At 44.4% G+C, this 23,574-nt stretch overlaps 1 protein-coding gene across 2 annotated transcripts in view; it reads right to left on the bottom strand.

Moving 5' to 3' along the window:
• The window catches only part of CABLES1 (Cdk5 and Abl enzyme substrate 1), a 190,726-nt gene extending 174,105 nt beyond the window's left edge, over nt 1–16,621 (bottom strand). The window contains exon 1 of one of the 2 annotated variants that reach the window (XM_029591126.1): nt 15,746–16,621. In XM_029591126.1, the coding sequence (XP_029446986.1) occupies nt 15,746–16,251 (506 nt within the window). In that variant the 5' untranslated portion in view covers nt 16,252–16,621. The remainder of the gene's footprint in view (nt 1–15,745) is intronic. The other variant, XM_029591125.1, reaches the window with a different exon arrangement.
• Nucleotides 16,622–23,574: the final 6,953 nt, after the last annotated feature.

Here is a 23,574-nt window from a genome sequence, read left to right as displayed (position 1 = left end):
ATGGAAATGTAATTGGCTGGCCAACTAGATTAAAGATCAGGAGCTGTGGAAACAGCATCACAGCACTCTAACAAGCACAGTCCCTATTCCTACTTTGGAATGTGGTTAAGATTCAAGGAGAGGAAGAGGGTCTTGCCAAGTGAGCTATGCAGAAATGCCATCTTTCAGAAGAAAAGATAAGGGAAGCCTAAGACATGAAGTCTGAAATATGGCTAGTTAAAAGAATTCAAGATTCACCTATGTCCTAGAAAAAGATGAGCTTCAATATGAATGCATCATTATTGTCAAAAAATATCCCTTTATGCAGCTGTGCCAAAACATATACCAGGTTTGGAGAGTTTGATTAAAGTAATGTCTGTTGTATAGATTCCCTGAAAATGTGCATGTACCACACTTTGGATAAAACTGTTGTACAAACAAAATCTCAGCAAGAGTCAGTAAAGAAGGTAACTTCAACCTCGTGACGTGATGTGCAACTCTTTGACACCATAAATATCTGGCTATGCTATCATTGTGTGTCCATATAATTGAGAAATGGGAAAATGGTCATTGCGACACTACCGAAAAGTTATTCATTTTGATGTTTTTGTTCTTTCATGTCACAAAAATAATCGATCAAAATATAAACAGAGCCTTAGGAAGGTTGACAACTCTCCAGTGGTACAGACATCACCAGGAATACAAGATGTTCACCTACTAGGGTTCTCCTGTGAACAGCATGACCAATTCTTGTACACCCAACAGAACAACAAACTGGAAACAGTTTGCATTAGGCCTCACTTTGGGATTGATCAAGACGGTTCAGCTATAGCACTGTAGAGCAGGAGATTCAGATTTGAGCCTGCTGTGCAGGAAGATGGTGAGAAGGACAATGGTACACCAGAGCAGTGGAGGAGGGTAGTAAGGTGCCTACTTCTACTGCACTGACCCCCGATGGTGCCAGAGCAACACTGCAGGTTGCTTTCTAAGGGAACTTTCCTTCCCTCCCCTTGACCAGCGTGGGTACCTGAGGTGCCAGGACATGCCATATGGGTAAGAGAGGAGGGAGGGGAATTAAACTGTAAAAGTGGGAAAGGGTTAATCATAGATACAGATGGAATATTTTATCATCTTATAAGATTATGCAGTTAAAATACTTCTGAAATGCTGAGTACTCTGTGTATCCAATTTTCATTCATTTGTTTCTGTTTTGACAACATTTGTGCTTTAATGAACTGCATCACATTTGCACTTCTGTTTGGAACTGTTCAATGAATACCATTAAGAAAACAAATAGCCCAGTGTGTGCACAGCATCGGCAGGATTCTGACAAAGCCCTCCATTACAGGATATTCATTTTTCATGAGGATCACCACATGCAAAGTGCCTCTTAACATTCTTAGCCATTTTCAACCTTTCTTCCAGTTCTGTCTGAGCCACTGCCAATGACACAATGGGAAAAAGTATTTTAACACAGACACAAATGATGTGATTTTCTTTTTTCCCATTCCATGCATGCTGCATTTGTATATACTGTACATATTCTCATCTACTGTATTTAACCATTGCCTAGAAAAGCTATTGAATTATGACAGTAAAGCTATAAAGATGTTTCCAAGATCTGCATCCACTTACAAATATAGTGCCGAGAAAAAATTTGTGAACCTCCTAGGATGGTCTATAATTTAGCACAATTCATTAAAAAAAAAAACATGATTAGATTCTAATATAAACCCCTATGAGAGAAAGATAACCCCAATGAATAAATAAAAATATATCCTATTTTTCTGACTTGTTTCTTCAAAGATAAAAGATTCAACAACAGGTTTCCTTGTGTGAAAAAAAGTACGTGAACTCATCATTCGGTAACTGGTGGCACCTTCTTAAGCAGCAATAACTTTGACTAAACGTTTCCTCTGTCAGTCTCTCATATTGCCGTTGAAGAATTTTGTCCCATTCTTACATACAGACCTGTTTCAGTTCTGACATTTGAGGGCTTCCTTACATGAGCAGCTCATGTCAGGTCTTGCCACAACATTCTATAGCGTTTTCATTAGGACTTTTGACTTGACCAATCCACAACATGAAATCTCTTCTTCGGCCATCAATATATATATTTGAGCTCTGACCGACGTGCCGTGAATGCGCAGAGGAGAGCAGCTCTGACCGCGCAGAAAAAGAGAGCTCTGACCGACGTGCCGCGAATGCGCAGAAGACGTAATATATAAAAGTGTACTGTAGACATCAACTCTAATTTTCTTCTTCGGCTCTTCCATTACACTTTTCCAAACAAACATCTCGCCTGTTTTAACGGGCTCAATGGCTTATTCTACAATAAATTTACTCAAATGTTTAGGGACGTTGTCTTGTGCATGGTCCACTTTCAGCTCAGCTTCAGCTCACAGACAGATGACCTGACACTCTCCTCTATAATTTTCTGATAGAAAGCAGAATTCATGGTTCCATCATGGACTGCAAGCTAACCAGGTCCTGATGCAGCAAAGGTGCTCCACACTATGATACTTCTACCACCATACTTGACAGTCAGGATAAGGTTCTTACTTTGGAAGGCAGTGTTTGGTTTTTGCCAAACAAAACATTTGTTATAATGACCAAAAAGGTTACATTTTTGACTATCTAAAGAACATTATTTCAGAAATCTTTTGGGTCACCCAAATGCTTTTTGGCAAACCCGAGATGGACAACGATGTTCTTTTTAAAGCATAGTGGTTTCTTCCTAGCTATCCTCCTATGAACACTATTCCCATTCAGTTTTTTTCCTGATGGTTGACACAGTGAAAAAGGCCTGCAGATATTTAGATGCCCATCTGAGGTTCTCTGTGAGTTCATAGACTACTTTCTGGTTTTTAATGGGTGATCTTAGTAGGACAACTGCTCTTGGGTAGTCACTATGTCTTCAATTTTTTCCATTGGCACACTATCTATCTATCTGGCAGTGGATGGATAGAGCCCCAAATGTTTCGAAAGATCATGTAACCCTGTCCAGATAGATAAGCTACTCTCTTTCATAGATCTTTTGAAATTCCTTGTGATTGTGGCATGATGAGATTCCACTAACTTTTATGGTGAAAACATTTTAGACCTTTATTATAGGGCAGGATGCCAAACTCAGCTGTGCAGGTTTACTCTGCAGTATGGTTTACTTGCTACTCAATTATTTAAGCATCTGATTCTAATTAAACAATTAATTGTGCCAAGGAAAGCAGGGGTTCACTTATTATTTCACAGACACTGATTCTGAACACTGTCTCAAGAAACACGGAATTGGAAGGAGATCCAAGATGGCGGCTTTGAAGGAACACCTCACAGCTGTATCTTTCATTTTTCATTAACTTTGGAAATACCTAGGAGGAAATGTAAGAAGCATTGAACCAACCCTCAATGTCTGGAGATTTCTCTTTGTCAGGTCCCATTGACCAATTCATGAAGTGGGGAGAGGATGGCTCGGAAATGTTGTACTAGGGGAGTCTTCAAGTGAATAAAAGTTATGCTTCCCGGACCTGAGTGCCACAGTCCCCAGAGCTACAATACCCACCGCCCTACCTAGCTGCTGCAAGGAACGCTGGTATATTGTCTGATACTGCAGGGGATGATGATATTGGACCATGACAGCATGTGGGTGAGCTGTCCAGGCAAGATCCTATTCAACATTAGGAAGTTGCTCCAGTAAATACCTCTTTGGGTCTGCAGTTGGGTCTGCAGCCTTTGGAGGGAGCTGGAGGATCGATAGAGGGAGCATCCACTTCTGAAGTAACTAATAATGTTTTGGTGGCTGAGCTCTCTGATTCCATTATTTCAAGCATTACACCTTGAAAGACGAAGAAAGTTACCTTGGAGACGACATGGGTGACTATTTTGAATTTAGATAAGACATCCTCTGAACAGATTGCTCCACGGGGGTGTTAAGGGAGGCAGAGAAGAAAATTGTGAAATGTGAGCAGGATATTGGTGATTGTAAAGAATGTATCACAGCACTGTCCATTCTTGACAGATGGACAGCCAACAGGTACACCCTCCCACTCAAACAGGTCATTAAAAAATTATTTAAAATCCAGGATTACAGTGGGCTCTGGTAGAATTAGACCTGTGATGAGGAGACACACAATGTACCGAATGCAAAAAGAACAAAAAGCCTTCTCTATATTAAAAACTGAAGAAGTTCTTGAGAAAAACATTGAAGTGTTACCAGAAAAGAGAAAACAAACACAATGCATGCAGAATTTCAAGATCCATAAACAAAAGAAAAATCTAATTGAGATGGATAACTCTGTCAACAGTGGCACAACTGCAAAAGGAAAGAGTGAAGTGAATAACAAATCTCAAATAAAATCTCATAAGGAGTCCAGGAAAAGCAATAACCTTAAAGAGAGTACCTGGAAGGCTATGACCACAAATGCTCATAGTTTGGGAAATAAAATTCCAGATCTGCAGGCCTAATGACTGAGGCAGAATTGGACATTGTTGCTATCACAGAGACATGGTTCACAGAATCTCACGAATGGGATACAACAATACCAGGCTTTAACTTGTTAAGGAAGGACAGAGAGGATAGAAAAGGGGGAGGTGTGGCTCTTTATGTCAGAAACAACATCCAAGCATCTGAGCTGCAAGGAAGTTGGGGCAAGGAAGAAGCACTATGGGTCGACCTAAAAAAAGATGACGGAGCATCCATTTATATTGGAGTGGTTTACAGGCCTCCAAACCAAAAGGAAGAGCTGGACAGAGATCTGGTTGAAGACATCCATAAGATAGGTAAGAAGGGAGAAGTGGTGATCGTGGGTGACTTTAATATGCCAGATGTAGACTGGAAAATCCCATCTGCTGAAACTAAAAATAGTAGAGCGATAGTGGATGCCATGCAAGTATCTTTGTTCAAACAAATGATGTTGGAACCCACGAGAGAAGGAGCTATACTCGACTTAGTGCTCACTAATGCAGATAATGTCTCAGATGTCCAGGTGGGCGCCCACCTCAGCAGCAGTGATCATCAAACGGTATGGTTTAATATCACTAAAGGAATAGGGATGCCGGACTGATAAGACAGGGCTGCAGCCCCTACAACCTCAGTGCTAGTTTTCAGCAGCAAGGGCTGGCTATGTGGTCACTGAACTTCTGATGGTTTTCCGCCAGGCTAAAGACGAAAGCACTCTCTGCTTCCAGAACTGAAATGATTCTCCGGTCTGCTCTTCCCAGTAAGGCATTAGAAAGGAGACGGTTACCAAAATGTTAGTTTCTTCCTTAGGCTAAGAAAATAAATATAGGCTAACAAGTCTAAGATGTAATGTTTCCATTAGATATATTGTATTACATAGATTAAATATCAAACATTTTGCTGTAACAAGCTTCACTATCAGTTTTCATGTTTATTAGGGCTTTCAACCACAGTAAAAAAAAAAAAAGGACTTTCTCCAATACCATAGCAATGTTTTACATTAGAGGTTTTGTATTCTAAAAGTAGACAGATGCAAGACTTTCATAAACTTACTATAAAGGGGGAGGTTATTTTGGCTATTGCTAGGTGATTTCAATCTGCCAGATACTGATTGGGATATCCTGGGCTGCAGCGTCAGCTCAAAGCAGGAAAAGTCATGGATGGTCTGTAGGAAAAACAGTTACAGTGCATTTTCATCCACATCTGAACCTCCAGTTCCGTCATACCCTGTACCAAACCCACTTGCTGCCATTTTACGACAGGGGGGTGGTTCTGCGGCTGAAGCGGAGGCCTTCGTTCACAGACACCGGGCTTATTCCCAAATCAGGTTCCTCCCTTCTCCCTCCATTTCAAAACTGTGGCAGCAAACTAACTGGCAGGCTTTTTGCACTGTTTTGTCCTACGGTTGCCTGATTGCAGAAAGAAGAAAAATTAAGAGAAGCCGAGAAAGTAGTCATGGATGCAAAAATTAAAATTGAAGGAAAAAATAGCAAATATGGTGAAACAGGGGGCGACAAGACATTTTTAGATATGCTAGTGATAGAAGGAAATACAAAAGTGGCATTGTGAGACTCAGAGGTAAAGGGGAGGAACTTGTGGAGGCTGATGAGGAAAAAGCAAAAATGTTTAATGAATATTTCTGTTCGGAGTTCACTGTGGAAGGGCCTGGAGCAGGACCCACATAAAACAAACACAAATATGATTGGAAGTGAGGTAAACCTCAATCGATTTTCAGAACAGTGTGATCATGAGGAGCTAACTAAACTTAAAGTAGGTAAGGTGATGGAGCCAGATGGGATACATCTGTGAGCACTGAGGGAACTTAGAGATGTCCTGGCAGCTCCGCTGGCTGACCCTTCCAAAGCTTCTTTAGAGTCTGGGGTAGTTCCGGAGGACTGGACACGGGTAGATGTGAGTTCCTATTCATAAAAGTGGAAGTAAGGAGGAGGCTGGGAACTACAGGCCAGTTAGTCTGAGTTCTGTGGTGAGCAAATTGATGGAATCGCTGCTAAAACAGAGGATAGTGCAGTTTTTGAAAACCAATGGACTGCAAGATCCGACGCAGCATGGTTTTACGAGAAGTAAATCTTGTCAGACGAATCTGATCAATTTCTTTGATTGTGGGAAGAGAGAGTTGGATAAAGGGAGAGCGCTACATGGATTTCAGTAAGGCCTCTGACACCGTTCCACATAGGCGACTTAAAAATAAATTGAATACCCTTGGTTGGGACCTAGAGTGACGATGCTGGAAACTGGCTGAGTGGGCAGCGACAAGTAGTGGAAAATGGCGTTCTCTGCAGGGAGGGGGGGGTATGTTACTAATGGTGTGCCTCAAGGATTGGTCCTTGGACCGATTCTATTCAACATTTTTTGTGAAAGACCTAGAGGAAGGATTGTCGGAAAAGGTTTATCTTTTTGCCAATGTTGCCAAAATCTGTAACAGGGTGAACAGCCAGGAAGGTGTGCAAAACATAAGGGATCTAGCAAAGCTACGATTTAATGCTAACAAATACAGCATAATGCATTTAGGTTGCAAAAACCCAATGGAGAGGTATAGTATTGGAGGTGAAATTCTTCTAAGCACAAAAGGGAGCTGGGGGTGATTGTATCTGATTATCTTAACAGGTGGAAAAAACAACAGCAAGTGCCAGAGAGATGCTTGGCCAGCAGAAAAAGGCAGGTGATACTGCCCTGTATAAGTCCCTGGTGAGACCTCATTTGGGATGCTGTGTACAATACCGGAGACCGCACCTTCAAAGGATATAAACGGGATGGAGTTAGTCCAGAGGAGGGATACTAAAATGGTGAGTGGTTTTCGTTCTAAAGCATATGCTGATAGACAATTATCTAAACATGTATATCCTAGAGGAAAGGCGAGATAGGGGAGATATGACAGAGGCATTTAAATATCTCAAAGGTTTCCATGTAAAGAAAGCGAGCCTCTTTCAGTAAAAGGAGGCTCTAGATCAAGGGGTTATGGGAGAAGGGGGAAAGGGGGCAGTTTTATAATCAGGCAGGATGAGTCAGCTGCTTCAGGTGGCAAATTTTGGGAGCAGCAGAAAGTGTCTCGCCTCACCCTCCATCATATTCTAAAGTCAGCAGGATTTGGCAGGATAACTGCTGCCACCAGCATGAAGGAGTAAGGTCCTGTGGCGGTGTATTGAAAAGACGTGCTGGCGGGGTGTCGACTCCCCACCAGCATTAGGAAGGCAGCAGAAGAGGACCTGTCGGGCCATCTGTTACTCTGAAGCCAAAGAGGAGAAAAATCGGGAGAGGTCCAGGGTATCTGTGTTTGAGAAAGAGAGAGAGAGACTTAGCAGGTAGGAGGCTGCCTGTGAGAGAGTGTCTAAATGAGAGATAAAGGTTAAGGTTTGTGTGCCCTCTTCCAGTCTCACAGTGACTGGAAATCTAAAGTTCCCAGGTATGGCGAATGGGGGATTTTTTGTATGCTTATTAGTTTTAATTACTGGATTTCATATGTCTGCGGTTTTGTAATTTTATTGGTAATTTTTGAAAAACATTTTTGTATATGTTTTAATTATTGGATGTTCTATTCATCAGCTGATTTGACTTTTTTTTTGGTATGGTTGATGTTTTAAATTTCTTGATTGTATTTGATGTTTGCAGTGCATACAGTCTGGCTTCTTGCGATTTCCAGTTTAGTTTTGACCTGCATTTTTCTGTATTTGGTGAAAATCTGACTGTGTTATGCATGTGTGACTGAGGTCAGATATTCTGCTGGTATGTAGTTTGTGTGTTGGGTTTTACAATAGCCTGGCTTGCTCTGCTTTCCTTATAGGAGGTTTATTGATGTTTTAGGGCCTGGTGTAGTATTTGCAGTGTTGTTTTTTCAGAGGTAGGGTTGATACTGTTTGAGTGCTGTCAGTTACAGTATGAAAGGTTTACTCTATTGTAATTGTAGTTCAGTTTATTCATGGCTTTGGCTTTCTGTGGGCCAAATCCACACCCAGTGCACTTTATGACAGACCTAATACCATGTGGGATCCAAGTATTTTTTTTTTTTGCAGTGCCTGTAAATATAATATACATGTTGAAATTATATTTTTACTTCATAAGATTGTACTCTGAATGTCCCTTTTCCATATAAAATCTCCCATTTAAGTTTGGGGAAGGAGTTAATAAGAAATTTTAAAATGAAAAAAAAAAAAGCATAATTTTTAATTGTGTGGGGAGACAAAAGGCTGTTAAGGTTCACCTAGAATGTCTTAATACACTTGCACCAGCCCTAAAAGTATACCACACACAGATTCCCTCAATTCACCAGTCTCCCATGTGAGGCAGGTGATAAGAATCCTAGGAGTGTGCAGGCTTGCCAGCTTCCTAGAAATATTATCACTGACTCTGTATCTGCCACTCCTCTAGGAACCCTGACCCATGACCCTCCCTTCCGCAGAATTAAAAATCAGCAAAAGTGCCACTCCCTAGGGGGAGCCCTCCCTCCCCCTTCCAAGCCCTCTTGGTGATTTCACCTGCATTGCTCCTGGGAGGAGGTGTCATTTTATCCCTCACCTCAGGCAGCCACCCCTCATATCTGAATTTGGGATAAATTCAAGGGATTTCTAAGGAAGTGATGGGAAATATAAAGCTAAATTAATTGGGCGGATGGGCGGACTAGATGAGCCATATGGTCTTTTTCTGCTGTCAAGTTCCTATTTAAACAAACATTTGGTCCTTACTGTTCAGAAGATTGATCCAGTATCATAGATCAGTGATTCTCAACCAGTGTGTCACGAAGCACAAGCTGGTGTGTCTCGGCCTTCGCTGTCAGAATACCTCGCTCCCTGGTCTCCCGCTGATGCGGCTAATCTTCCCTCCCCCCATCTCTGCTCCAGCAGAATGTAGAGATCTCCTCCTCCACCCGGGCTGTCAGCATTTTCAAGACCGGGCAGAACACAGCAGCAGGAAGCTGCCATCTAGAAAGAACACGGGCCGTATGGCCTCCTTATCGGCACGGCTTGGAAGAGGAAGTGAGCTGGATCCACGCGGGAACAAGAGAAGGAGCAGTGCGAGCCAAATTTGAAGAGGCACAGCGTCAGCCCTCGCGGCCCCAAGAAAGAGAACGAGTCCCATCGGCCACAGGGGCAGAGGGAGAACAGGCTGAAGCTGCTGTTATTTGAGCTTCCAGGAGGAAACAGCCTGTGTATGTGTTCCTCTGTGAGACTGAGCATGTGAGACAGCCTGTGTGTGTGTTTGCCTGTGTGAGGTTGAGCAAATGAGAGTGAGAGCCAGCCTGTGTGGTGAGAATGAGCACGTGAGAGTGAGAGACAGCCTGTGTATGACTGAGCATTTGAGACAGCATGCATGTGTTGTGTCTATGTCAGACTGAGCATGTGAGAGAGTAAGAGACTGCCTATGTGTATGTGCCTGTGTGAAGCTGAGCACATGAATGAGAGACAGCCTGTGTGTGACTGAGCATGTGAGAGTGAGAGAGAGCCTGTAGGTATGTTTGCCTATGTGAGGCTGAGCATGTGAAAGTGAGAGACAGCATTGTGTGAGACTGAGCATGTGAGAGTAAGAGACAGCCTATGAATGTGTGCCTGTGTGAGGCCGAGCATGTGAAAGTGAGAGACAACTTGCATGTGTGTATGTGTGTGTGTGTGTGCACAAGACTGAGCAAAAGCGAGTGAGAGACAGCCTGTGTGTTTGTGTAAGTGAGACTGAGCATGTGAGAGTGAAGGAGACATACGTGCATATATGATATGATACAAGACCTCCCTCCTCTCCTTCTGCTAATCCAAGACAATCTCAGGGCACAGTGAAATCAAAAGTTGCCAGGTATGGAGAGCAGGAGATTATTTTTTGTAATCCTTATTAGTTTTAATTATTGGGTGTTTGTGTCTGTTGTTTTGAAATGTTTTATTGGTGTTTGGAACATTTTTATGAGTTTTTAATTGTTGAATGTTATTCTATTCTTCAGCTGTTATGAAATATGTATTTTTTAAGTATTATTTTATTACTATTTATTTTATATGTTTGACTTTTTTTTAATGAGGAATGGCGATTCTGTTTTTCCATTGTTGTACTGTTGTGGTTTCCAGTTCAGTTTTTATCTGTATATTTCTATTCATACTTACAGTAAGCTTTTTTTATTCTGTATTTGGTGAGAGTCTGTCTGCATTCTGCATGTATGACCAAGGTGAGGTATTCTGCCAGTGTATAGTTTTTGTGTGGGGATCTATAGCAGCCTGGCCTGTTCTGTTTTCCTAATATAAGGTATATTGGTATTTTAGGACCTGATGTAATATTAGCACTTCTACCTTTTCATAAGTAGGGTTGTTACTGTTTGCATGCTGGCACTTAGATTGTTTTAGTATGGAGGTTTTACTATATTGTTATAATTCTTTTACTCGAGACTTTCTGAGTGCTCAGCCCACACTGAACATGTTACAATAGGCCTAATTCCATATGGGTTATAAGTGTCTTTTTTTTCTTTTACCTTTTTGTAGGGTTTTCTGGTTGGCATCACAGCAGTGCATGTAAATATTATATACATGATGTGATTTTTTTTTACCTCAGACTGTACTTTAATGTCATTTTTCATATAAAATCTATTATAAATGCATACTTTTTAATTGTGTGGGGAGGGAAGGTGCACATGACTGTATCGTTCACGAAGCAGACTTCTTCACCCAGTAGGACACAGCTCCTCCATTCCTGCCAGAACCCACGGAGAAATGGCATGAGAGGTCTAGAACGGGTAGATGTGAATCGGTTATTTATTCTTTCAGATAATAGAAAGACTAGAGGGCACTCCATGAAGTTAGCATGGGGCACATTTAAAACTAATCGGAGAAAGTTCTTTTTTACTCAACGTACAATTAAACTCTGGAATTTGTTGCCAGAGGATGTGGTTAGTGCAGTTAGTATAGCTGTGTTTTAAAAAGGATTGGATAAGTTCTTGGAGGAGAAGTCCATTACCTGCTATTAATTAAGTTGACTTAGAAAATAGCCACTGCTATTACTAGCAACGGTAACATGGGATAGACTTAGTTTTTGGGTACTTGCCAGGTTCTTATGGCCTGGATTGGCCACTGTTGGAAACAGGATGCTGGGCTTGATGCACCCTTGGTCTGACCCAGTATGGCATGTTCTTATGTTCTTAATCTTCTTTCTCTTCTGGGCCAGTTCTATCTTCCCCTGCTGGTTCTATCTTCCCCTGCTGGGCCCAAAAGTGACAGCAGAAGAAAAAAAGTTGGTAGCCCCACCAGGGACAGAGAATGCAGCTTGTAAACAAAAATTTAATATTTCTGTTCAGAGGGAATACTCTTATCTCTCCCTTGTGTCATTCTTGAGGCTTCTTTTTAGTTTAGCTGTGGACTATTGTGAATGGTGTGTCACACAAGTGAGCATTGTCCATCAGGTGCATCACGAAAAAGGTTGAGAACCACTGTCATAGATAATTGTATAGAACAGAAGAAGCCCAGAGATCCATCGAGTCTAATTTTCTGGCTCTGTTTTGAAGTCTTTTATAAATATGGGAAAGGAGAAGACAGGTGAACCCACCCAAGGAACTTAAGTCAGCCATTGCTGCTGCTATCCTTGGAGGTGTCTACTGACCATGGTACTCTTCATGTCTCAGTACATGCACACCCTGAATACCACCAATAGGTGTCACTGTGGTGCATGGCAAGATCCCACCACATGACTGTGAAAGCTGCCCCCGAAGCATCCTCAGCTGGCCTGATGGGATTGTTCGGCAATACACAAAACAAACAATCATAAATTTTTTTTATTGCGCTTTTTGGTGCTTCAAAGCGTATTACATTCAGGGACTGTAGGTATTTCCTTATCCCAGAGGGCTTACAATCTAAGAGGTAGATTTTAAGAGCCACGCGCCGGCGCAGATATGCGCATTTGCCGGCACGCGCAACGGACGCAGCAATTTTAAACATATACACATGCGTTTTAAAATCAGCTATTCACGCGTATATGTGCACCCGATTTCATACTGACACATGCACGTGCGCGTACCTGAGGCAACAGAGGGTACAGTGACTTGCCCAAAGTCACAAGGAGCGGCAATATGATTTGAACGCTGGTTTCCCTGATTTGCAGCCTGCTGCTCTACCCACTAGGCTACCTGGAAAATGGGGGCATGGATCCCACTGCCTCTCACATGCAGGGAGAGTGCTCTACCACTTGAGCTAATTCCCAATCATTCACTAAAAACCAGTTAGAGTCATATGCTTTCACACAGAACCACCAGGATCATGTACAAAAACAGCTCTGCCTACTGGATGAAGGTTTCGAGCAAAAAACGCCAATTTGGGAGAACTTAATGGTACTGAAATGCAGAACACGCAAATGCACTGCCTTATTTTTTAAAAAGTATTTTTTTTAAATTACAGTAGCACTGTAAAACATCACAAGAATAAACTGGTAAAGCACAAGTTTCTCTTTTCTGTTACAGCGCTCGAAAATCTCTCTAGCAGACACCTTTTAATCTCAATTGTACCGCTTGATCTCCTATGGCCAAACACCTAGTAAATGCACCCTCTGCTCAGCATCAACAATTTGGCAGCAAGCATCTTACATCAGCACATAAATAATCAATCCCATAACACTCGACAGGACTTGGCTACGCATCACACCTAACACTTCCTGTTTAAATACAGCAGCAAAAGTGCCGTCACCATTCCATGGCCACCATGATTCTGGTCAGAGAATCATGACAAATTACCCACTGCCACTCTCCCGATGCCAACTCGTACTGGTGTCCTGCAGCTGCAATCTCCCAGGGGCCAATGCTCTGCACCACCACTGCCCTGAGAACCTGTGCAGTAAACAGGCATGCAACGCCGGTAACAGCAGCAGCAAGTCATCATTGGGGTTAGGTGCCTGGTGAAGGCTGAGGTGGGGATAAATTCTGAGGCAGAGGATAGACCAGTCTGAAGAAGGGGAGGAAATGGTGAGAGAGGATAGTGGTATCACAGGTGCAGAAGAGGGAGCGGGGAAGGGGACTGAGAGAAGGGATGAGGGAAGGGACAGGTGAGAGATAGAATGGGAGATCGCACATAGGCAGGAGGCCAGAAATTAAAAAAATCAGACCCTTGACAGACAGGCAAACTGGAGTGAGAGGGGGGGGGGGGGGAGGAGGAGGAGGAAACTGAATTATAGAAGAATGAATGTAAAAACAAAAAAAAGGCAAAAACCAACATGGAGAAAGAAAATCAAAGATCCAGATGCACACAGGATAGATTAGAAAACCCTTTTCAAGGAAAAATCTGTGCGAATATGAAATAATGCAAGCTATGTTAAAAAGTGCCAAAGAACTGCCTAGGGATCTTGAAAATCTATGCCACAGAGCTTTCTAACCCTCACTGCTGCAACAGACCAGGAGCTGTACTTATAACCCTGTGTAATGAGGGAGACGTGCGCATTGCTTCTGAGCTCCCTCTTCCAGTATTAGGCGAAAAATAAAAGCAGGACTTGTAGAGGATTGTTTTTTTTTTTTAGGCATTGCCTCAATTTGACAGCAGTGCGGGCGTGCGCACACAAACACATTCATAGAACGCCAAATACAAACAATAACACAATAACACAAAAGGTTACTGGGACCTAAACCACAAAGCAATAAGGAGCTGGCACCCACAGTCCCATAACACCAGTGCAGAACGTGGCTGCGTGCTGTACCTAACGCATCATGTTTAAAATCAGCAACAGTGCTAGTCTTCAGCTTTCCTGTAGATGGATGGACAATAAAATGTTTACCATAACTAGCAGAGCCAGATAACTTGTTATAATCATGAACACGGGCAGATTACAGAAGAGAGCCATATAACCACTAAAACGGTAGTTTATCCAGAACACTGCACTAAATACAATATAGTATTTGGTTTCAGTATGATATCTAGATCCTACTGAAGTATCAAATAAAATGTAGAAAAGACATTTATTAGTAAAGTACACCACTGTCTGGTCCAGCTCCTGAAGGACACATGTCCACATCACTAACACCCTCCACAGTCAGCACTAATTGGCATCATTAGCTGAGAAGCCCAGGACTGTGTAATTAGGGTGCTTCATTCTCCATGGCTTAAGCCTGTCACTCCTCCTGGACCAGGATAAGACACACTGACAGGATTGCATGGGGAAACCTGCACTGCTGTTGTCCATGCTCTTGGAAAAATCCACAACCTTTCTACCTCTTAACTATTTAACCATATATTTGGCACAATATGGTCTAGTCAGTGCTGTGCCAAACTCTCTCACCCCTTCCAAAAAATAAAAAATAAAATAAAAATCCACAATTGCTACATCCTATTCTAGGGATAGCCCTTCAGTTTACAACTAGATCAATCTGGCACCTTTCATGACCATGGAATTTAAGGTGAAAATATTTACAAATGATTAAATAAATACAGCAATGTAGCAATTTGCTATTTAGCCTAGTTTACAGCTCAGCTACCCAACAGATGACCCTGTAATAGGAAATAATTGACATGTTTGAACTGCTGGAGGTAGCCACTCTTGCCACACTAGTATATGGCTTTATCTTCCTAGGATTCCAAAAATTATTAAATCATAACCAAATGATACTGTAACATCTGGCTTGTCAAATGAACGCTCAGCAAGCCTTTTCCTGCAGATGAAAATCCTGAACAGGCTCCATACTTAGGGAGGATGCAAGTTCAAACCTGCAAGACTGGCAGCTCATGAGATATCTACCAAGGTCGGCCTTATAAATCGGCGAGCCTCATATTTAAGCATTCGTTTTGTAATCTTCTGGTAGACTATATAACAATTCTAGTTTACATTTTGTCCTATTCATGAAACAGAGGCACGAACCGTCTAGAGCTGTCAGCCAGCCAGCGCACCTTTTCCACATGGCAGAGAGCAAAAAAAAAACCTCAAACAGCTTCTCCACATACACAGGCACACAAAATGCAAACGTGGTCGCTAAATATTTGTAGTATTAGCCCGCTGAAAGTCTGGAAGAGAGCAATTTCCTCCGTCGACTAAATCTTTAGTACATTTACTGAAAGTTTCTAGTTTTTGTTTTTTAACTAGAAAGCAGATTGCCAAGATCCCCAGGGAGGGATTTCTAATTCAAAATGTTAAAAAAAAACATATATATGAAAAAAAAAAAAAATCTAAGAAAAAAAGTTAAGCAGCTCTGTCTCCTGCATGCTGTGCACTGTGTACTACAGATCAAGGGAGGGGGGAGGGGAGGCACCCTGACAGGCCACGAGCCAGAGAGTGTGTGTGTGTGTGTGTATGTAAGTAAGTAATTGTAGGGAGGGAGTGTGTGTGTGTAGTGTGTGTGTAATTGTAGGGAGGGATCGCACTCACCGGCACCGCTGCAGTTCCAGGGCGGCGATGCTCTGGCTCCCGGGCTCGGGGCAGCAGTAGCCCAGCCCCGCCTGCCTGGGCGTCATCCCCGGCGTGAAGGAGTTCAGGCGGCCCCGGCTCCCCGCCGCCCCGGCCACCTGCAGGCAGGGGGCGAAGGCGTCCTCCTCCTCCTCGCGCTCCTCCCGGGGCTGATCGCCCACCGGCGCTGCCCGGGGGCTCTCGGCGGACGGCCCGCGGGGGGAAGCCGGGGCCGGGGTCGGGTGAGCCTTGCCGGCGGCGGCGGCGCCCCCGCCGCCCTCCTCGTCCTGCGGCGGCCGCCCGTCCAGCGAGATGTTGGTGAGGAAGGAGAGCGCAGCCTGCCGCCGCCGCGGGTCCATGCGCCGCCGCGGCTGGGGGGGCTCCGGGCTGCTGCTGCTGCAGCCGCCCCCCGGGGGCTTCGCCAGCGCCGCCACGTCCCGGCCTCTGCCGCCGACGACCTGACTGCTCGCGGCCGCCGCCGCCGCCATCCTCCCTCCTCCGCCGTCACGGGCAAGCCGTGCAGGGGCAGCCCCGGCGGGGCGGGAGGGAGGCGGCGAGGCACCCTGCCATCCTTATCCAAGCCAAGGGCGCCCGCACCGCAGGTCGCCTCCCTCCTGGCGACTGTTTTATTTCTTCGCTTCTCCCGGGGGGCAGCGTTACATGGGCGCACTCGCTCTGCGGTAGCGCTGCTGTTGCTGCTGCTGCTACCCCCCAACGAAACCTGAACGCAAGATGAAAACAAAGCTCCAACTTGCAGGGAGGGAGGCTCTGCCAGTTCGCGCTCGCTCGCTCCCTCCCCGCTTCTTGGCTGATTTCTCCCCCCCCCCCTTTGCATGTGTTTGTGTGGGAAGGAGGGAGGGAGAAAGGAGAGGTGGAGTCTGTCTGGAGCACATGGTCCCGAAATGATTGCATAAATACAACTGCCCCAGTCCGGGGGTCAGAACTGTGCAAACGATTTCAGGACCTTCTCATAAACACTGGTGTGGGTAAGGCACGGGTTCCAATTTTCACAAAACTTAACAGAGCAAAGCTGAAAACAGCTGCATGTGTGAAGGGTTTGGGGTTTGTTTTTTTTCAGGGTGTTGAAATAGCCATCATTTGAAGAAGGGATTACATTTCCTGACTCCCTGTCAGTTTTCTAACCAGTTTGCTAACACTTCACCCTCTTTCGTCCCGTCCCCCATCACACCACTATTACAATGTAATCCATGAATTACTGGAATACTCAGTCAAGATCATGCCTTGATTTGCTTATTTTGTTTTGATCTACATAAGCATTAAAATCAATGAGCAAAAGGTACCATCTATAGAACTTCAATACAGTGCTCTTTGTCTCTTTGATCTACATAAGAACATAAGATATGGGTCAGACCAAGGGTCCATCAACCCAGTATCCTGTGGCCAACCAAGTCGCAAGTACCTGGCAAGTACCCAAACATTAAATGAATAGATCCCAAACTACTAATCCTTATTAATAGCAGTTTATGGATTTCTCCTCTAGGAACTTATCCAAACTTTTTTTAAACCAAGCTACGCTAACTGCCATAACCACATCCTCTGGCAATGAATGCCAGAGCTTAATTATGCATTGAGTGAAAAAGAATTTTCTCCAATTTGTTTTAAGTGAGCTACTTGCTAACTTCATGGAGTGCCCCCTAGTCCTTCTATTATCCAAAAGAGTAAATAACCAATTCCCATTTTCCCATTCTAGACCTATCATGATTTCAGTCCTAATCTCTTTAGCCTTTCATCATAGGGGGCCGTTCCATCCCCTATATCATTTTGATCGCCCTTCTCTGTACTTTCTCCAATGCAGCTATATCTTTTTTGAGATGCGGTGACCAGAATTGCACACAGTATTCAAGGTGCGGTCTCACCGTGGAGGGATACAGAGGCATTATGACATTATGACACCCTGAATGAAGACTGGCTCCGGCTCCAAAGATAACCAGCAGAGAGGATACGGTTCAACCAGCGCTCCTTCCAGTAGTCAAGGCAGACTACATGCAACCCAATCCAGAGTCCAAGCCAAGGTCAGGACAGGCAGTGAACAATCCAAGGTCCAGAGTCCAAACCAGAGTCAGGGCAGGCAGCGAACTATCCAAAATCCAGAGTCCAAGGCCAAGGCAAAGCAAAAAAACACCAAAAGCGAATTCCATACGAAACAGCCTGTTGCTGAGACAGGGAGGAGAAGCAGAGCTGGCGTGTAAATCTCAGCTGTTCCCGCGCTACCATGGGAACTTCCGGCAGGGATGCCCAGTGTGACGGGAGGAGGGGGGGGGAGGAGCCACGACCATGTGCGCCGCCTGACGCGCTGCTCCAGGAAGCAGCCACTGCCAGCAACCATCGCCGAGGAGGGAGGTGATCCTGCTCGATTCTTAACAGTTACCAATTGAAAGCCTGCGACAACAGCCAACTTTTAAACTGCTTTCCAAAATTTAATATAATTAAGCTCAATACGAATGTCCAAAGATAAAATGTTCCAAAGGAGAAAGAACAATCTCTAGTTACCTCTAATCTAATATCCGAGGAAGGTGAAGAAAACCCTTCTGGGACAACCATAGAGTGCTGGAGGGAGTGTAGGGAATTGGAAGTTTTGAAAGATACTGAGGAAAACCAGAGCGAAGGGCAGGGAAGGTAGGTGATTAGGGATGTATGGGGAGGTGGGGTATGTATGAGAGAGGGTGTGGCCATTGTGTGTGAGCATCTGTGGGTGTACAGATGTGTGTGAGGTAGGTGTGTGCGGGTATTGGGCGGGACAATGCTCTGTGATGGTATGGTGGGTGTGTGTATGTGCGTGTGTGTGTGTGTACTTTGGAATTTGGTGGAGGTGGCTTTGAAAGCTTCATTTTGTGCCATCTATGACCAGAGGGCTTACTGTAGTGATGTGGGAAGAATGGTAATCAGGGGAACGTAAACCTTATAGTCCTGGTAAATGGTGATATGGGAGATTGAGATTGAACTGATTTTCACGTGAATGTTGAGCGACTGGTGCACTAAGACATACCATATACTATGTTTTGGGGTAAAGATTTTACTTTTGACTGTTGTATCCCATGAATTCTGATTGCTCAGTATTGACAGTTTTATCCACTATCCTAATGTAGAATAAAGTTTGAGTTTAGTTTTTTAGAAAATGGTGAGTCTCTGCTTATGCTTTACATGTGCCAGCATTATGCATTGCCACTGGGGCCAGAGTTCATGGAGGGGAGATGCAGGGCCAGATTATGAGGTGGGTGGGCGGGGGGCACCCTGGACATCTCCAGCATCACTCATACAATGGCAACATGGCCATGGCTGATCCCAACCTGTCACGGCCAAAGAGAGTCCTGGGGGGGGGGGGGGGGGGGGGGGGGGGGGGGCGTCATCAAGTGATATGATATATCCAAAGTGACAGCCTGCATCTGTTGAAAGGGGAACCATGGTACTCATCTTACACTGAACAGAATTTACATTTAAATTGTGTATGTGTTTGGGTGGTTGGTGGGGGCCTAGTATGTGAATGCTGCTCCAACTGGATTGACACCCCCACCCCCCTCTTTTCCCTCCCATAAACAAATAAGGTAAAGAGAGAAACACTCAAAAGTGGGAATCCCAGAAAACCACTTGTTAAGAACGGGTAGGATAAGCTGGGTAGGTGTGAGAATATACTGTGAGAAGACAGGGAAAGTAGTAATGTCTGGAAGACAAGCCTCACAAATGCTCCCAGTCTGTGCAATAAAGTTCCATACTTGGAGACCTTAATGTCAGACATGGGTTTAGATATTGCTGCTATCACAGAGACACAGCATAACAAATCTCATGATTGGGATACAGCCATAACTCCCCCTTGCACACCTGCCTATCTGCGGCAGCTCTGGCACAGCATCCCCTTCTCTCGCCCCACTCAGCATCCACATCTCATGCTCTGCCTAGTCCTACATCCGTCTCCCTTTGCCCCGTCCACAGTGCCCAGCATCCCTTGTCTCTGTCCCCATGTCCAGCATATCTCATCTCTTCTGCCCGCACAACATCCTCCTCTTTCTCACCTTCACTCTTTTGCTCAGCACAGCAGCATTACCCTCCATCTCTATGCCTCCTTTTCGCAGCACCAGGCATCCTCTTTCTCTTTCTTTACTCCTGCCCAGCACCCCAACTCCAGAACTCCCTTGCCCACTCAGATTCCTCTCTGTTTCCATGCCCCACATCTACCCAGCATCCATCCCCTTTTCTCTTGTGGTGCTATGCCTTAAAAGTGGATAGGCAGCACTTAGAGGTTTTGCTATCTGCCCCCCCCCCCCAAAATAAAAATTTGGTACCTTAGGTGACCACCTAGTTAGCCTAATGGAAGAACCATCCTTGTAATATACGAGTGTCAAAGTTACATATCTGGCTACAAGGGCCATATAAAGCATTTCACTTGGTAGGCTACACTGTAAAAAAAAAAAAAAAATTACTTGTAAACATATTATAGTATTGTACCATGCTTCGAGCATTGTTTGATAAGGCACATTATAGATAAAAATGCTATGCTATATTACATGCCCCCTCCTCACCCAACCACAGGATTCTTCTAAAGGTATTTGCAAGCACTATTTCAAGCAATAATTTCAAATCAATCATATTACTGTGTCTTTCAGTCTCATAACTAGAAAAAGCTGTCTTGATCAAAAAGGTCTGCATCACAAATGTTAACGCTCATTGGCTTATACTGATACTTATGCAATGTGATTGTGTACAGGCGCAAGGAAAGCACAGGCTGTATTACAGAAACAGTTTTTAAAGATGAGTTCAACGAGAGAACATCAATGCTATTTTAGAAACTAGTGGGCGGGCCAGTTAATGGAACAGACATCAACGGGTTGTGCATTTGACACTCCTGCTATAATTTGTTCAGCAAGGATAGGCAGAGAAGGAGCACTTTATATCAAAAAATAACATCAGGGCACCTGAAATGCAGGAGGTATGGGGAAGAGAAGCGGCTCTGTGGGTTATCTGAGAAAGAGGAATTGGCACTTCCATTTGCAGGGGTGTGATTTACGGACCTCCAATTCAGGTAGAAACGTTGGATAGAGATTTAGTGAAAGACCATTGCAATTAAGGGAGAAGAGTTGCTGGTCAGATGCTGATTGGGGTCTCCCGTCTGCAGAAATGGACGAGGGATCCTGGATTTCCAACAAGGAAACGCTCCTCAGGCTAATGGGAACAGAACCGAAAAGAAAAGGGGGTGGTAGTGGACCTGCTATTTACACATGTGGAACGTTTTTCTAGTGTCTTGAGTCAGTGGTCACCTGAGCTTCCTCCAGTTCTCATCCTAAGAGCAGAGGGGGAGAGGAGGGTCACACCAAGGGTGGAGTCCTGGAGTTCAGCAGTGGCGACTTTATGACGTTGGGGGGAGTCATTTAGGGAGGCATTGTCAGGGTGGGGATATTTAGATGAAACAGAAGAACAACAGGCTAAACCAAAAGGATTCACTGTAAAGGCAACATTTCTTTGTATTAGGAAAATAAGAGGAAAAAGAGACCACTGTAGTTTTCAAAAGAAGTGACTGAAAAGGTAATAATGACAAAAATACATTGCATTCCAAAAGTACAAAGAATCTCAGTAAGAGGAGAACAGCCTGTGAGGTGAAAAAGCAACTACAATGAAATAGCAGAACTATTGATCACATATTTTCTTTGCAAGGAACTAGTCAAACTAAAAGTGGGCAAGGCAATGGAAATGTACAGGATACCCCTTAGGATACTAAGGTTGCTTAAGTCCTAGCAGCTTTACTGATGGCTCTGTTCCATCATTCTCTGGAAAATAAAGGTGTGATTCCAAAGGACTGGAGTCAGGCAGTTGTCCCTCTTCACAAAAGTGGAAATATGGAGGAGGTACAGGCCTGTCGGTCTGACCTCAGTGGTGCTTGGATTAATGGAGTCGCTACTAAAGGAAAGGATAGTGGAAAATCAAATGCAGCAAGTTGCAGGATCCATAGTAGCAGCATGGGTTTACCTGGTATAGATGAAATCAAACAAGCCTGAACGATTTCTATGACTAGGTCACCAAAGAATTGATTAGGGGCAAGCGGAGGATGTGGTATATTTGAGTTTCAGTACAGGTTTTTGACACTGTTCTGCACAGGAGACTTTTAAAATAGGCTGATCGCTAGCCTAGGGATGAGTTCTGAGGTAGTAAAACAGGTTAGAAACTGGTTGCGTGATAGGCAGCAGGGAGTAATTGTACACTCAATTGACTCGGAGAAAAGAGGGGTTATCAGTGAAGTATCTCAAGGATCAATCCTGGGTCCAGTTCTGAGCAATATTTTTATAAGGGATAGTTTAGAGGGGCTTGGTAGGGAAAGTTTGCCTTTTTTTCAGATGATACAAAGATCTACAAAAGGGTAGACACTCCAGATGAAATACAAAAAAAAGAGAAATGATTAACATTTTGGAAATTTTGCAAAAAACAGAAGAGTCATACATCTGGGACACAACAATTCAAGACAGCAGTACATGGAGGGGGGAGGTATTGATGTGCATGAAACAGGAGAGAGATCTCAAGAGGGTCATGTCTGATGACCTCAGGGGAACAACAGTGTAATGAGGCAATGGCAAGAACCGTAAGAAGACTAGGATGCAGACAGAGAGGTGTTACCAGTAGAAGAAAAGAAGTGAGAGTGCTTTCTAGATGTTTTGGTGAGACCTAATCTCTGTGATATATCTAGAGGATGTAGCTTCAGAAGGATATAGATGAAGCAGGAGCCTAAAGAACTGCCACCAAAATTATGTACTCTTCACCAAAAGTGCTAGGAAATGAGAGTTAAGAACCTAAATATGTATGCCCTAGAGGAGAAGAGAGAATGGGGGGGGGGGGATATGAGATAGAGATTCAAATATCTGAAAGATATAAATAATGCACATGTTGTGATCCCAGTTGCGGCTCCTGCGACTGGGCCCTTACCTTCTCCTCCAGCCCCGATGGTCTGCCGGTCCCTCCGGCGCGATTCTATGCCGGCATGGGCCTCTCACCGCTCAGACGCCTGGCACCCAAGTACTTTGGACCTTTCAGAATAGCAGAAAGAGTGGGTGCGGTATCTTACCAACTCCAGTTGCCTTCTACACTAAGGATTCATAATGTATTTCATGTTTCCCTTCTCAAACCAGTGATTCCCTCCAAGTTTCATCACAACCCATCTGATTCCTCGGAGATGCCCTCTACGACTGACATGATCTATCAGGTTCATGAAGTATTGGATGTTCGCTTCTATCATTGTAGATGGGAATATCTTCTCTCATGGGAGGGATGCGGTCCTGAAAACAATACCTGGGAACCTGCCCGCAACATCCTGGACAAAACACTTCTTCAGTTCCATCAGGATCACCCTGGGAAGCCCAATCCTCCAAGGAGGGGGTGTAAGAGGGGGGGTACTGTTGCGATCCCGGTTGCGGCTCCCACGACCGGGCGCTTACCTTCTCCTCCAGCCCGGATGGTCTGCCGGTCCCTCCAGCGAGATTCTAAATGACACGGGCCTCTCACCACTGCGGCGTCTCCACGAGGGAGACGCCGCAGTGATGAGAGGTGCACGGCTGGTGAAGAATGGAGGGACTAGACCTGAACCAGGATCACCGGAGACTTCTGGAATGCAGCAGGAGATGAAGGTACTCCGGGCGAGATAGGCAGCACCTACAGATCTAGTCTGATGTAGGCCGTGGGCAGTGTCTGAGCAGGCTGGTCTGGTGGTCATAGGCGCAAACAGAGTATCTGAGTGTAACGCAAGGGTCAAAGCCAGGGTATCCGTCTGAGGGTGGTCAGCCAAAGCAAGGGTCAGTTCAAAGATCAGTCCATAC

The sequence above is a fragment of the Rhinatrema bivittatum genome, chromosome 2 (assembly GCF_901001135.1).
Source record: "Rhinatrema bivittatum chromosome 2, aRhiBiv1.1, whole genome shotgun sequence".
In the NCBI taxonomy this organism is placed as follows: domain Eukaryota; kingdom Metazoa; phylum Chordata; class Amphibia; order Gymnophiona; family Rhinatrematidae; genus Rhinatrema; species Rhinatrema bivittatum.
Note: the sequence above shows the minus strand (reverse complement) of the source record. Positions and strands in the feature narration are given on the sequence as shown.